At 34.7% G+C, this 15,925-nt stretch overlaps 1 protein-coding gene across 1 annotated transcript in view; it reads right to left on the bottom strand.

Moving 5' to 3' along the window:
* Positions 1–15,925, bottom strand: part of CCDC7 (coiled-coil domain containing 7) — a 469,805-nt gene that overhangs the window by 117,324 nt on the left and 336,556 nt on the right. The window contains exon 35 of the mRNA XM_059187454.1: positions 14,613–14,747. Coding sequence (XP_059043437.1) covers positions 14,613–14,747 — 135 coding nt within the window. The remainder of the gene's footprint in view (positions 1–14,612; positions 14,748–15,925) is intronic.

Here is a 15,925-nt window from a genome sequence, read left to right as displayed (position 1 = left end):
CTCAAGGTTTTAAGAAAGAAGAATCAAGGAAACATGATATCACCAAAGGGAAAAAAAAAACAAAGTACCAGTAAACAAAACAAAGGAAATGGAGCTTTACAAACTACATGACAAAATATCAAAATTATCATTTCAAAGAAGCTCAATGAACTATAAAAGAACATAAATAGACAACTAAATAAAATCAGGAGAATAATACATAAACAAAATGAGAAATCAACAAGAGATAGAAATCATATAAAAGTACCAAACAGAACTTCTGGAGCTAAAGAACACCATGACTATACCAAAAAATACATTAGAGAGCGTCAACAGCAGACCCAATTAAGCAGAAGAAAAAAATAAGTGAGCTCAAACACAGGTGATTTGAAATTATCCAAACTACAAAATGGAAAAAAAGTTTGAAAAAGAGTGATGAAAATCTATAGTACTTACATAATAACATCAATTATACAAATAGAAGAAGAGAAAGAGAAAAGGACAGAAAGAATATTTAAAGAAATAATGGCTAAAAACCTCCCAAATCTCGAGAGGGAAATGGATATCCAAATTTCTAGCTCCCCAAAGGTTCCAAATAGATCGAACCTAAAAAGGTCTATATTAAGACATTAAAATTAAATAGACAAAAATAAAAAAGACAAAGAATTTTGAACATAGCAGAAGAGTACATATAAGGGAACTCCTATAAGACTATCAGTGGATTTCAAGAGAGAAGCAAATCATAAAACAGACTCTTAACTATAGAGAACAACTGAGGATTGCTGGAGGGTTGGTGGGGAGAGAGATGGTTTAAATGGGTGATGAGTACTATGGAGGGCACTGCTTGTGATGAAAACTGGGTGTTGTAGGTAAGTGATGAATCACTACATTCTACACCTCACATTAATATTATACTGTATGTTAACTAATTGGAATTTAAATACAAACCTGAAACTAAAATACAAAAACAAAACAAAACAAAACAAAAAAACAAGGCTATCAGTGAATTTTTAACCAGAAATATTGCACTCTAGGACAGAATGAGGTGGTATAGTCAAAGTACTGAAAGAAAAGAAAAACTACCCATCAAATATTTTATACCTGGTAAAACTGTTCTTTAAAACTGAGTGGAGATGAACTTTCTCAAACAAACAAAAATTGAGGAATTTTTTGTCACCCCTATACCTGTCTTAGAAGAAGTAATAAACAAGGTTTTTCAAGTGAAATGAAAGGATGGTAAACATGAATATGAAAGCATATGAAAGTATATGCCTCACAGATAAGTATATACACAAATAAAATATGTAATATTGTAAGGATAAGCTATAAATCAATTTTAATTCTAGTATAAAAATTAAAACTTTGACAAAAGTATTAATAACTATAACCATAAAAATTGGTTAAAGGATGTACAATACAAAAAAGTTAATTCTTTTTTTTTTTTTTTTTTTTTTTTTGTCAGAGAGCGAGCGAGCGAGAGCGAGCATAGGCAGACAGAGTGGAAGGAAGAGTCAGAGGGAGAAGCAGGCTCCCTGCGGAGCAAGGAGCCCGATGTGGGGCTCGATCCCAGGACGCTGGGATCATGACCTGAGCCGAAGGCAGCTGCTTAACCAACTGAGCCACCCACGTGTCCCCAAAAAAGTTAATTCTCACTTCAATAATGTAAAGTTGGACTAGGAGTAAAAGTGCAGAGTTTTTGATGCAATCAAAGTTGTTATTGGATCAAAATAGACTATTATAACCATAAAAAGTTTTATGCAGGCTTATTGCTAAAAGTTGAAGGTGTACTAGCTTGAATCTTAGTGGTACCCCCACATTACCATGTGTTTTACCTCTAGAAACCCAACCAAGTTCTCAGGGTGAAGATCAAAGGAAAATTCCCACACAATTCCAACAAGAGGACCAGAAAGTAGCTACTTTTAAACATGTTCTCTTAAACAAATTTTTCTCTCAAAGAAAACTATTTAACTGTAGCTTAACCAACATGATTTACTAGAACCTAATAAACTTTCAACATAGGGTAAGCAGATACACAATTTCAGCCCCTTCTAACCTTTCTGTCTTCCCAAATGGATAAGAGAGACATGAGAAACACTTAGGAAGGGTTCAAGAAGCACAGACTTACTAAAAGGCCAAACCCTAATCAGATGCTTATAGAATTTTTTCCTGTCCTGACCATCACAATATTAGGGCTTCTATATAATAATAGTGAATTATACCTAAAAGAAAATCAAGCCTCAGACCTCAAGAATCAGTCTAAAAGGAAATCCAAAGGTATTAGTGGAGATTAAAAAAAAAAAAAAAAAGCACAACAGTATAGGGAATGTTAGCAGCTGACACCTTCAGCTATAGCAAACAACAAAGCCTTACTTTTAGCAAGACAAACATGAAGCTTCATACCAAAGTCTTATATACCTCACTTCCTTTTACCCAATACATCACATCTACATTTTGACAGTGACAACAAAACTGCAAGGCATGCTAAAAGTAAGAAGTCTGAAGAGGTAGAGATTAAGTATAAGCCGACTTGTATGAGAAAGATTTAGGAATAACCATACTGAGTATTTAAAACAGTTATGACTAATATGCTAAGGGCTCTCATGGGAAAAATAGACAACATGTAAGCATGGATGGGCAATGTAAGCAGATATCTGGAATATCTAAGAAAAAACTGAAATGTTAGAAATCAAAAACATTGCAACAGAAATTAAGGATGCCTTTGATGTGCTCATCAGTAGACTGGACATAGTCACGGAAAAAAAAAATCAATGAAGGTGAGATATGTCATCAACCACTTTCCAAATCGACAAGGAAGGAAAAATAAATGGGGGAAAAAAGTACAGAATATCTAAGATCTTTAGGACAATTTCAGAAGTTATAACATAAATGGGAATATCAGAAGAAAAACACTGAACAGAAGACATATTTGAAGTAATAATGGTGGAGAGTTTTCCAAAATTAGTGACAGCAAAAAACCACAGATCATAGAAGTTCAGAGAATACCAAAACCGATAAATATCAAAAAACCTACATCTAACTATATTACATTCAATGTAATATAGTTAGAAAATGAAAGGCATAGAGAAAATCTTAAGAACTCCAAAGGAAAACAAAAATACCTTACCTATACAGGAAAAAGGATAAGAATTACACCATACTTCTCATCAAAGCATGCAAGCAACAAGAAAATGAGGAAAAATATTTAAAGTGTTAAAGGAAAAATATCTACCAATTTAGAATTCTGTATCCATAAAAGTCATCCCTCAAAATTGACAGGGACACAATAACTTTTTTATATTAAAAACAAACTGAGGAGATGGGTGCCTGGGCGGTTCAGTCAGTTAAGCAGCTGTCTTCGGCTCAGGTCATGATCCCAGGGTCCTGGGATCAAGTCCCACATCAGGCTTCCTGCTCAGCAGAAAGCCTGCTTCTCCCTCTCCCTGCTGCTCTGCTTACTTGTGCTATATCTCTGTCAAATAAAGAAATAAAATCTTAAAAAAACTGAGGATATTTGTTGCCAGAAAAACTGCATTTCAAGAAAATATTAAAAGAAGTTCTTCAAAGAGAAGGAATCCAATACAGATCAGAAATGCAGCTCTAGTCTTGACTATTTCCCTTCTTGTGTGTGGGGTTGGCTTAATTTGTTGTTGATACTCCAGTTCTTTAAGGTGTAAAGAGAGCTGGTATAATCTGGATTTTTCCATTTTTTTTGAGGGAGGCTTGGATGGCAAAGTATTTCTCCCTTAGGACTGCCTTTGCTACATCCCATAGGTTTTAGACCAAAGTTTCTTCATTCTCATCGGTTTCCATGAATTGTTTAAGTTCTTCTTTGATTTCCTGGTTGATCCAACCATTCTTAAGCACCGTGGTCTTTAGCTTTCAAGTGTTTGAATTCCTTCCGAACTTTTTCTTATGGTCAAGTTCCAGTTTCAAAGGACTGTGGTCTGAGAATATGCAGGGCATACTCTCAGTCTTTTGGTATCAGTTGAGCCCTGATTTGTGACCCAATGAGATAGAAACTAGACATACAGTAGAACACATCAGTGAAACTAGAAGCTGTTGCATTTTTTTTTTTTTTAAGAATCAATAAGATCGATAAACCATTGGCCAAACTAATCCAAAAGAGAAAGGACCCAAATTAATAAAATTATGAATGAAAAGGGAGATATCATGACTAATACCAAGGAAATAGAAATAATCATCAGAAATTATTATCAACAATTATATGCCAATAAGTTACACAACCTAAATGAAATGGATGCATTCCTGGAAACTTATAAACTTCCAAAACTGAATCAGGAAGAAATTGACAACCTAAATAGACCAATATCTAGTAATGAGATTGAAGAAGTGATCAAAAACCTCCCAAAAAAATAACACAAGAGTCCAGGACCTGACAGATTCCCTGGAGAATTCTACCAAACAGTAGATGTACTATTTTCTATTTTCAAAAAAATAGAAACAGAAGGAAAACCTCCAGACTCTTTTTATGAAGCCAGCATTACCTTGATCCCCAAGCCAGGCAAAGACCCAACCAAAAAGGAGAATTTCACACCAATATCCCTGACGAATATGGATGCTAAGATTCTCAACAAGATCCTAGCTAATAGGATCCAACAGTACATTAAAAAGATTATCTACCATGACCAGGTGGGATTTATGCATGGGATTCAAGCATGGTTCAACATCTGCAAATCAATCAATGTGACAGAATAAATCAATAAGCTCATACAGCAATTCAGTAATGTGACAGGATACAAAATGAGTGTACAGAAATCAGTTGCTTTCTTATCACTAACAATGAAAATACAGAAAGGGAAATTAGAGAATTGATTCCATTTACTATAGCACCAAGAACCATAAGATACCTGGGAATAAACCTAACCAAAGAGGGAAAGGATATGTACTCCCAGAAACTTCAGAACACTCATGAAAGAAATTGAAGAAGACTCAGAAAGATGGAAAAACATTCCATGCTGATGGATCAGAAGAATAGACATTGTTAAAATGTCTGTACTGCCTAGAGCAATCTATACTTTCAATGCCATCCCGATCAAAATTCCACTGGCATTTTTCAAAGAGCTGGAACAAACAATCGTAAAATTTGTATGGAATCAGAAGAGACCCTGAATTTCTAAGGAAATGTTGAAAAGAAAAACAAAACTGGGGGCATCACATTGCCTGATTTCAAGCTTTACTACAAAGCTGTGATCACCAGGACAGCATGGTACAGGCACAAAAAAAGACTCATAAACCAGTGGAACAGAGTAGAGAGCAGCTCTATGGTCAAATAATCTTCAACAAAGCATGAAAAAATATACAATGGAAAAAAGACTGTCTCTTCAATAAATGATGCTGGGTAAATTGGACAGCCATGTGTGGAAGTATGAGACTTGACCATGAGAGACTGTGGACTCTGAGAAACAAACTGAGGGTTTTGAAGGGGAGGGAGATGGGGGGCTGGGTGAGACTTGTGATAGGTATTATGGAGGGCACATATTGCATGGAGCACTGGGTGTGGTGCATAAACAATGAATTCAGGAACACTGAAAAGAAATAAAATAAAATAAAATGGAAAAGAAAAAGAAATCCAGATCTATATAAAGGGAGGAATGGCATTAGAGAGGAATAAACAAAGCCAAAAAAAATACTTTATTTTTCTTACTCTTAATTGATAAAAATTTGTTCAAAATAATAATAGAAACAATGTATTCACTGATTATAGTTTGCAGGTAAGTGAAATGAATGACAGCAATGTTACAAGGGAAAAGAAGAAGGAATTGTGAATACACTGTTATCAGATACCTGCACTACAGATGAAATGGTACAGTGTTATTTGGAAGTGGATAGATTAGCTTGTAAATGTATATTGCAAACTTAGGACAGCCGCTAAATTTTGTTAAAGAAATAAAATTGACATGTTAAGAAAGGAGAGGATACAGAATCATATTAAATATATATTTAAAGCCAGAGAAGGCAGGAAGAGTGACAGATGAAAAAAAAATACTAGGTATTAAAAAGAAAATAGTTACAAATACTCTCAATACTAAAACAAATGTATCAATAGTCATTTTAAATGTGAAAGTCAAAGCACAGAAGTTAAAAGACAGGCTGTCACAATCAATAAAAAACCTAACCCAACTATATGTTGTCTACAAGAAACTCACTTAAAAGATAAAATAGACTAATATTAAGGGGATAAAGAAAGACATCTCATTCTAACAGTAATCAAGGCAAAGCTGGATAAGCTATATTGATTTGAGACAAAGCAGACTTCAGAGCAAGGAAAATTATCAGAGATAAATAGAACATTAATAAAGAGGTCAATTTCTCAAAAAGCCACAATATTCCTTAAGTAGTATGGATCTAACAAAAGAGCAACAAAATACATGTGGCAAAACCTGACAGAACTGCAAGGAGAAGCAGAAAAATTTATTATTGTACTTGTAACCTTCACACCATCTATCAGTAATTGACCTATCTAGCAGGTTGAAAATCCATAAAATACTGAACTCATATGTACCATCAATTAAATCTAACTGACACTTATAAATTGGTTCATCTCTTCTCAAGCTCATACAGAATATTCACCAAGATATGCCATATTCTGGGGCTTAAAATATCCCCAACAAATCTAAAAGGAGAGAAATCATATATTTTGATTTTGATTCTTTTAAATTTGTAAAATATATCTTTTTTAAAAATTCTTTTCAGTGTTCCAGAATTCACTTTTTATGCACCACACCCAGTGCTCCATACAATATGTGCCCTCCATAATACCCACCACCAGGCTCACCCAACCTCCCACCCGCCTCCCCTCCCAAACGCTCATTTTGTTTCTCAGAGTCCACAGTCTCTCATGGTTAGTCTCCTCCTCCAATTTCCCTCAACTCACTTAATATATCTTATGGATAAAGAGGATTAAGAGTTCACTTATGATCATGAGCACTGATCAATGTATAGAACTAACTGTTGAATCATTATAATGTACAGGAGAAACTAAAATAACACTGCATGTTATTTATTTCATTAGTCATATGAAGTATGCTTTCAGACTACAGTGGATTTAAACTGTATTATTATAATGCCAGGACTAGACGAACACATCACAAGAAAGGAGAACTACAAACCAATATCTTTCATGAATCAGACACAGAAGTCCTCAATAAAATATTAGTAATTTGAATGCAGCAATGTATAAAAGTAATTATACACCATGACCATGTGGAATTTATTCTAGGTATTTCATATACTGGTTCAAAATTAAAAATCAATTAATGAAGATTTTGGGAAAAGACAGCACAGTAGGAGGGACCTAGGCTTCTTTAATCCCACAGACACAAATAGATACCCATCAAATTATCATAAACACTCCAGAAATCTACCTGAACACTGACAGAACAATCTCCAGAACTAAAGGGAGAGAATGAGGCCACATCAAAGCAGGTAGGAAGTATAAAGTCATGGTTTAGAGGAGAAGTGGATCACAGGGGCTGCAAAGGGGAGAAGACGGTGGTCTTGGAGAATGGTAAGAGAGAGGAGCACAGGGGAACATATATGAGAACATTTCCATAAAGCCATTGACTTGGAAAACAAAAGGTGCTGAATTTTTTTTTAAGATTTTATTTATTTGACAGAGAGAGTAGAAGTAGTGGGAGTAGGAGAGGGAGAGGGAAAAGCAGACTTTCTCCTTGGCAGGGAGCAAGAGGCAGGAAGCCCGATATAGGGCCCAATCGATGACCCTGGGATCATGACCTGAGCTGAGAGGCAGATGCTTAAATGACTGAGCCACCCCAGTACCCCAAGAGGGGCTGAATTTTGTCAGTTCTGGCAAACAGTGGGGCTTAAAGCCTGGAGTTATAAAGGTCAGCTGGCTTGACTGGGGTAATACTCAGTACTCCACAGAGGGCACTGTGCTGCTCCCAGATAAAAGGCAGGCAAAAAACCCAGAGGTAGACAGCTTGGAAATACTAATCTGAAAAACACATGGGTCACACAGAGGGGAGATTCTTTGTTCTTCTTGGAGTGCTTTCCTGAGAGTCAGCATTCATGTAGACACTACTCCAGGGACAAAGGAGCCTACACCTCCACATAATAACAGAGCCACCTATAGGAAGTTGTGCAACACCAACACCAGCTGTTTGATTACTACAAGCTGCTGTGCTCCCTGCACTGTGGTGGGACTGTCCTACTTAGTGAAGCTAGCATCAGTCCCAGTGAAGATGGAATTCCCTCAGAGGACCAGCACAAAACCCTGCCCACATCAGGTCTATCAGATCAAGTACACTAAGTTAAAACTCACCACATTCAGGCTAAGGACAAAACACAGCCCACAGTAGGCAGGAAGTACTGTCCTGAAAGAGGAGCCAAAACACAATAGCAGAATGAACACAGCATACACCAGAGACACTCTTTGAAGTGCCAGGCAACGGACCACATATGACCGCTTCTTCATAGAGCCATAGTTCTCAAAAGCAGGAGATGTAATTGGCTTTTTTAACACAGAGAAGACTGCAGAGACTTAAATTCCAAGATGCAGGAATTCATCTGAAATGGAAGAACAAGATAAGGCCATGGCCAGAAAGCAGAGTGAAACAGATATCAGTAGCATGCCTAATGAAGAATTTAAAGCAACAATCATGAGGATAATCACTGGGCTTGAGAAAAGAAGGGAAGACATCAGTGAAATCCTTATCACAGAGATGAAATCTTTAAAAAAAGAATCAGTGAAAGATGAAGAGTACAATTAACCAGATTGGAAATAGGCTTGAGGCCATGAACAATAGGCTGGAAGAAGCAGAGGAATGAATTATAGACAACAGAAGACAAAATAATTGAAAATAATTAAGCTGAACAAAAGAGAAAAAGAAGACATGTAGCACAAGAATAGCCTTAGGAAACTCAGTACTCCATAAAATGTTAAAACAATCATACTGTAAGAATTTCAGAAGAAGAAAAGAAAGTAAAGAGGGCAGTAAATTTATTTGAGGAAATCACAGTTGTAAACTACCCTAGTCTGGGAAGGAAACAGACATGCAGATCCAGGAGGCACAGAGAACTCCCATAAAAGTCAACAAAAGCAGGCCAATACTAATACATATTGTAATTAAATTTGCAAACATAATAATAAAGAAAAAAATAGCAAGACAAAAGAATTCCCTAACTTGCAAGGGAAGCCCCAGAAGGCTAGCAGCAGATCTCCCCATAGAAACCTGACAAGTGAGAAGGGAATGGAATGATATATACTCAACGTGCTGAATGGGTAAAATCTACAACAAAGAATACTCTATCCAGCAAGGCTACCATTCAGAATAGCAGGAGAGACAAAGACTTTCCTCAACAAACAAAAACTAAAAGAGTTCATTACCACCACACTAGCTTTGCTCGAATATTAAAGGGTTCTTTTTGAGTGGAAAAGAGAGACCAAAACTGACAAAAGACAAGAAAGGATCAGAGAAAATCTACAGAAAAATTATAAAACAAGCAATAAAATGGCATTAAATGCATACTATCAATAATTACAATGAATGTAAATAGGCTAAATGCTCTAATCAAAAGACATAGGGCATCAGAATGGGTTAAAAAAGAAGATCCATCTATATGCTCCTACATGAGACTCATTTTAGAGCTAAAGACCCTGCAGACTGAAAGGGAGAGGAAAGAGACATGTTTATCATGCTGTCAAAAGAAAGCTGGAGTAGCAATACTTGTATCAGACAAACTAGACTTTACAACAAAGTGTGTAGCAAGAGATAAAGAAGGGCATGATGCCATAGTAAAGGGGACAAACCGAAATGTGGATCTAACAGCTGTAAATATATATGCACCTAACATGGGAGGACGCAAATATAAAAAATAATTAATAAAAAACAGAAAGGAACGCATTGATAATAATCCAATAACAGTAGGGGATTTTAACACCCCACTTACATCAATGAACTGATCATCTAAACATAAAATCAATCAAGGAAACAATGGCTCTGCATAAAACATTGGACCAGATGGACTTAACAGATAGTCAGAATATTCTCCCCTAAAACAGTAGAATACCCATTCTTTTCAAGTGCACATGGGACATTCCCCAGAATAGAATACACATTAGGTCACAAATAAGGCCTTAACAAATAAAAAAATATGGACATGATATCAAGTACCTTCTCTGACCTCAATGCAATGAAATTAGAAATCAATCAAAGAAAAAATTTGGAAAGAGCACAAATACGTGGAGGTTAAACAACACGTTACTAAACAATTAATGGGTTAGCCAAAAAACATCAAAGAAGAAATTTAAAAAATACATGGAGAAAACTGAAAATGCAAACACAACAGTCTAAAACCTTTGGGATGTAGCAAAAGTGGTTCTGAGAAGGAAATGTATAGCAATATAGGCCTACCTCATTAACCAAGAAAAATTTCAAATAAGCAACCTAACTTTACCTAAAGAAGCCAGAAAAGGAACAACAAATGAGCCCTAAAGTGAGCAGGAGGAAAGAAATAATGACGATTAGAGGAGAAGCAAATGATATAGGAAATGAAAAAAACAATAGAACAGATCAATGAAACCAGGAGTGGCTCTTTGACCAAATTAATGAAGTTGATAAACCTCTGGCCAGACTTATCAAAAACAAAGGAGAAAGGATGCTGATAAATAAAATCTTAAACTGGAGAGGAGAAATAACAACCAACACCACAGAAATACAAACGATTGTATCAGAATATTATAAAAAACCATATACCAACAAATTGGATGACCTAGAAGAAATGGATAGATTGCTAGAAACATATAAACTACCAAAACTGAAGGGAAGGAAGAGAAAGTGTGAACATGCCTATAACCACCAAAGAAACTGAATCAGTAATCAGAAAACTCCCAAAAAACAAAAGTCCAGGGTCAGACTTTGCAGGCGAATTCTATCAAACTTTTAAAGAAGAGTTAATATCCATTCTTCTCAAACTATTCTAAAAATAAAGAAAATGAAGGCAAACTTCCAAATTTATAATATGGGGCCAGCATTACCTTGATACCAAAACCAGATAAAGACTCCACTAGAAAACAGAACTATAGACCAACGTCCCTGATGAGCGTGGATGCAAAAATGGGTAGGGGGCTTGGGGTATTTGGTGATGGGCATTGATGAGAGCACATATGTAATGAGCACTGTGTTAGTTATATGCAAATGATGAATCACTAGATTCCACCCTTCCTGAATCAAATAATACTGTATATGTTACCTAAATTGATCTTAAGTAAATTTTTTTTTTAAAAGAGGGGCTTCAGAAAAAAATCCCAATAAAATACTAGCAAATGAAATCCAACAGTATATTAAAAGAATCATTCACCACACAAGTGGATGTATCTCTGGGTTGAAAGGGTGGTTTAATGTTCACAAATCTATCAACATGATACATCACATTAACAAAAAAGTGATAAGAACCATATGATCATCTCAATAGATGCAGAAAAAGCATTTGGCAAAATAAAATATCCATTTATGGTAAAAACTTTCAACAGGGTAGTGTTAGAGGAAGCATACCTCAACATAAGAAAGGCCATATATGAAAAACCCACAAGTAATATCATCCTGAATGGGAAAAACCTGAGAACATTTCATCTACGGTCAGAACAAGACAGGGATGTCCACTATTGTTATTTAACATAGTACTGGAAGTCCTAGCACAGCAATCAGACAACAAAAAGAAATAAAAGGTATCTAAACCAGCAAGGAACAAGGCAAGCCTTCACTATTTGCAGATGACATGATACTCTACATAGAAAATCTGAAAGACTCCACTAAGAAAACTGCTAGACCTGATACATGAATTCAGTAAAGTCACAGGATACAAAAGCAACATATAGAAATCTGTTGCATTTCTATACATCAATAATGAAGAAGCAGAAAGAGAAGTTAAGTAATCAATCCCATTTACAACTGCACCAAAACCAGTAAGTTACCTAGGAAAAACATGACCAAAGAAACCAGCAAGTTACCTAGGAATAACATGACCAAAGAAGTAAAAGACCTGTATCTGAAAACTATAAAACACTGGTAAAATAAATTGAAGGATACAATGAAATGGCAAAGCATTCCATGCTCATGGATTGAAAGAACAAATGTTATTAAAATGCTTATATTATATAAAGCAATCTACACATTTATTGCAGTCCCTATCAAAATACCACCAACATTTTTCACAGAGCTAGTACAAATAATCCTAAATTTTGACCAGATCCATAAAAATCCTGAATAGTCAAAGCAATCTGGAAAAAGAAAAGCAATGCAGGAGGCATCACAATTCCAGACTTCAAGCTATATTACACAGCCGTAATCATTAAGACAGTATGATACTGGCACAAAAATAGAAACATAGATCTATGGAACAGAATAGAACACCCAGAAATGAACCCACAACTATCTGGGTGAATAATCTTTAGTAAAACAGGAAAGAATATCCAACAGAAAAAAGACAGTTTCTTCAACAAATGGTATTCGGAAAACTGGACAGCAACATGCAAAAGAATGAAACTTGACCACTTTCTTGCACCATGCAGAAAAACAATTTCAAAATGGATGAAAGACTTAAATGTGAGACAAGAAACCAGCAAAATCCTAAAGGTGAACATAAGCACTAACTTCCTTGATATCGGCCATAGCAACTTATTGGATATCTGTCCTGAGACAAGGGAAACCAAAGTAAATTTAAACTATTGGGACTTTATCAAGATAAAATCTTCTGCATAACAAAGCAATCAATCAATAAAACTAAAAGGCAACCTACAAATGGGAGAAGATATTTGCAAATGGTGTGTCTGAAAGTGTGTTTCCAAAATATATAAAGAACTTATAAAACTCAAGTCCCCAAAACTAAATAACCCAGATAAAAAATGTTGAATACATGAATAGACATTTTTCCAAAGAAGATGTCCAGATGGCCAACATACATATATTGATGCTCAACATCACTCATCATCAAGGAAATACAAATCAAAACTACAATGAGATATCACCTCACACCTGTCAGAATGGCTAAAATGAACAACAAAGGAAGCAACAGGTGTTCAGATGTAGAAAATGGGGTGCTCTCTTACACTGTTGGTGGGAATGCAAACTCTTGATGACTGTTAGTTAGTTAGTTAGTTTCCAATTTTTATTTAAATTCTAGTTGGTTAACATATAGTGTAAGTTTGGTTTCAGGAGTAGAATTTTGTGATTCATTACTTACATGTAACACCCAGGGCTCATCATAAGTGTCCTCCTTAATACCCATCACACAGTTAAGGAGGCCACTTGCTTTGATGGCCCCTGGGTGTTACGTGTAAGTAATGAATCAGTGACTTTTTAGATACGATACCAAAAGCACAATCCATGAAAAAATTGGTAAGTTAGATTTCATTTAAAAAGAACACCACCTTGATTGGGAGGGAGACAAACCATAAGTGACTCTTAATCTCACAAAACAAACTGAGGGTTGCTGGGGGAGGGGGGTTGGGAGAAGGGGGGTGGGGTTATGGACATTGGGGAGGGTATGTGCTTTGGTGAGTGCTGTGAAGTGTATAAACCTGGCGATTCACAGACCTGTACCTCTGGGGATAAAAATATATGCTTATAAAAAATTAAAAATTAAAAAAAAAAAAAGACCACCACCACCATCACCACCACCACCAACAACAACAAAACTTCTTATTTGCGAAAGACACTGTTAAGAGAATAAAAAAAAAAAGACACAGGATGGAAGAAAATACTTGCAGAACATATATCTGATAAAGAACTATTATTCAAAATATATAATGAACACTTAAAACTTGACAATTAGGAAACAAATAGCCCAATTATAATATGTGCAAATTATCAAAACAGATGCCTTAACAAAGAAGTCATAAAGATGGCACATAAGCATCTGAAAAGTTGTTCTAAATGTATGTCATCAAGGGATTGTAGATTAAAATAATGAGGTACTGTTACACACCTATGAGAATGGCTAAAATTCAAAACACTGAAAACAACAAATGATGCTCCAAGAACAAAGATTCTTACATTGGATTAAAAAATAATAAATCACAATGCCTTTTATTTTGAATTTATACAACCCATTCATAGCAATATGTAAAGATTGAGAGAATGATGAAAGAATTATTTTATGCAAATAATTACATTAAAGACACTATGTTAATATCAGATAAAATCAACTAAAAGCACACAAAAATTTTATACAAAATCTTCTACATATAGGCAGAAATTTCAATTCAGTAAGAACATATGACATTTTAAAATCTGTGTATTCATTATATACTATATAGAGTAAAAAGCTTTAGAAACATAAAAAATGACAGAACTACAAGAGTAATAGAGAAACAATCACTGTTGTTGAATTTAATATACATTCCTCACAAATGATAAACATAACTTCAATGAAACTAAGAAGGCATGAAAAACATAATTAATCAACTTGACTAAATGGAGAACATATACATGTATGTACGTTATGTACATATACATAGGCATATATATATGTACAAGTACATATATGTGATACAGTATATAACATTTGTTTATATGATTGAATAAATACTCATGAACTAAAGAGAGAAATTTAATTAAATATCCTTATACAATATTTTTAATAATTATACTTACTACTAAATCCTGCTTTGCTGACAGATCCAAGTGTCTTAATTTGCGATGAGCCTTTTGAAATTAAAACTTTATTATCTTCAGGTGAAAGATTTTTACCTGCTTTCTCATCCATTTTCTCAGCTACAGAAATAGAGGCTTTTAATTCAATAAAAAGTAAAAGTGAAGTCTATTATTAATAGAGAATCACTTAAAGCTTCCTTCAAGTTTTACAAAATTTAAGCAAATAAACACAATTTAAACAAAGGATCAAACACACTTCCCACCCCCCACCAAAACAAACAAATGAACAAACAAACAAAAACAAAACAAAAACCTCTGGTGCATTTTCAAAACAGATTATAAAATTAAATGTAAAAATCATCACAATGCTTTCCTTAAAGTGTGTGAAGCTACTCTTGTTACTTTATACATACACTTAGAAATTTGTTATTAAACTTTATTGTCTTAAGGGTATTCACTATTTTTAAATACTTAAAATATTTATAACACATATGACTCATTTTAAAGTTAGACTGATTAGGGGAATCTGGGTAGCTCAGTTTATTATGCACCTGACTCCTGATCTTGGCTCAAGTCAGATCTTATGGGATCTTTGGAGTCTAGCCCTGTGTTGGGCTCCATTCTCAGTGGGGAGTCTGCTTGAGATTCTCTCTGTCCTCTCTCTCTCTCTCTCTCTCTGTCTCTTCCCCCACTCCCCACACTTGTGTGCTCACTCTCTCAAATATATATAAGTATTTAAAAAAGAAAGTTAGACTGATTAGAATAATTCTAAAATAGGGAAATGAAATAGAAATCTAGATCAGGTAGGAAAAATACAAAACACTACAAAAAAAGAATATTTAAATCCAAATATATCAGTTAGTACAATAATTATAAATGGATAGACAGAGAGAGTTACACTAGATTTCTAAATAATTTACTTACAGGTTATTTATAAATGACACTACTAAATAATAAGAATGCAAAAAATTGGAAACTAAGTAGGTAAAAAAAGATTTACTATGTAAATACCAACCAAAATAAGTACGCAAATATTTATGTCAATGGCAGTCTAAGTAGGATTTTAGTCAAAAGACCTTACTGGAGACTGACTAAAATGGCACCTTTCATAAGAAGAAATCATTGAGTCTGTAAGGAATTATCTAACATTTGTATTTTTATGCACCTAACAACATAGTCAGTATAAAGAAAATGGACAGTTTAATGAAATGTACAGTACTATAGAAAGAAATAGATAAGTCCACAATCATTGTGAGATGATTCAATACACATCTCTCCATAACTGATAGGAAAAACAAAATCCAAGGAAATCA

The sequence above is a fragment of the Mustela lutreola genome, chromosome 8, assembly GCF_030435805.1.
Source record: "Mustela lutreola isolate mMusLut2 chromosome 8, mMusLut2.pri, whole genome shotgun sequence".
In the NCBI taxonomy this organism is placed as follows: domain Eukaryota; kingdom Metazoa; phylum Chordata; class Mammalia; order Carnivora; family Mustelidae; genus Mustela; species Mustela lutreola.
The sequence above is the reverse complement of the archived record's forward strand: the minus strand, read 5'-3'. Positions and strand labels throughout refer to the sequence as shown.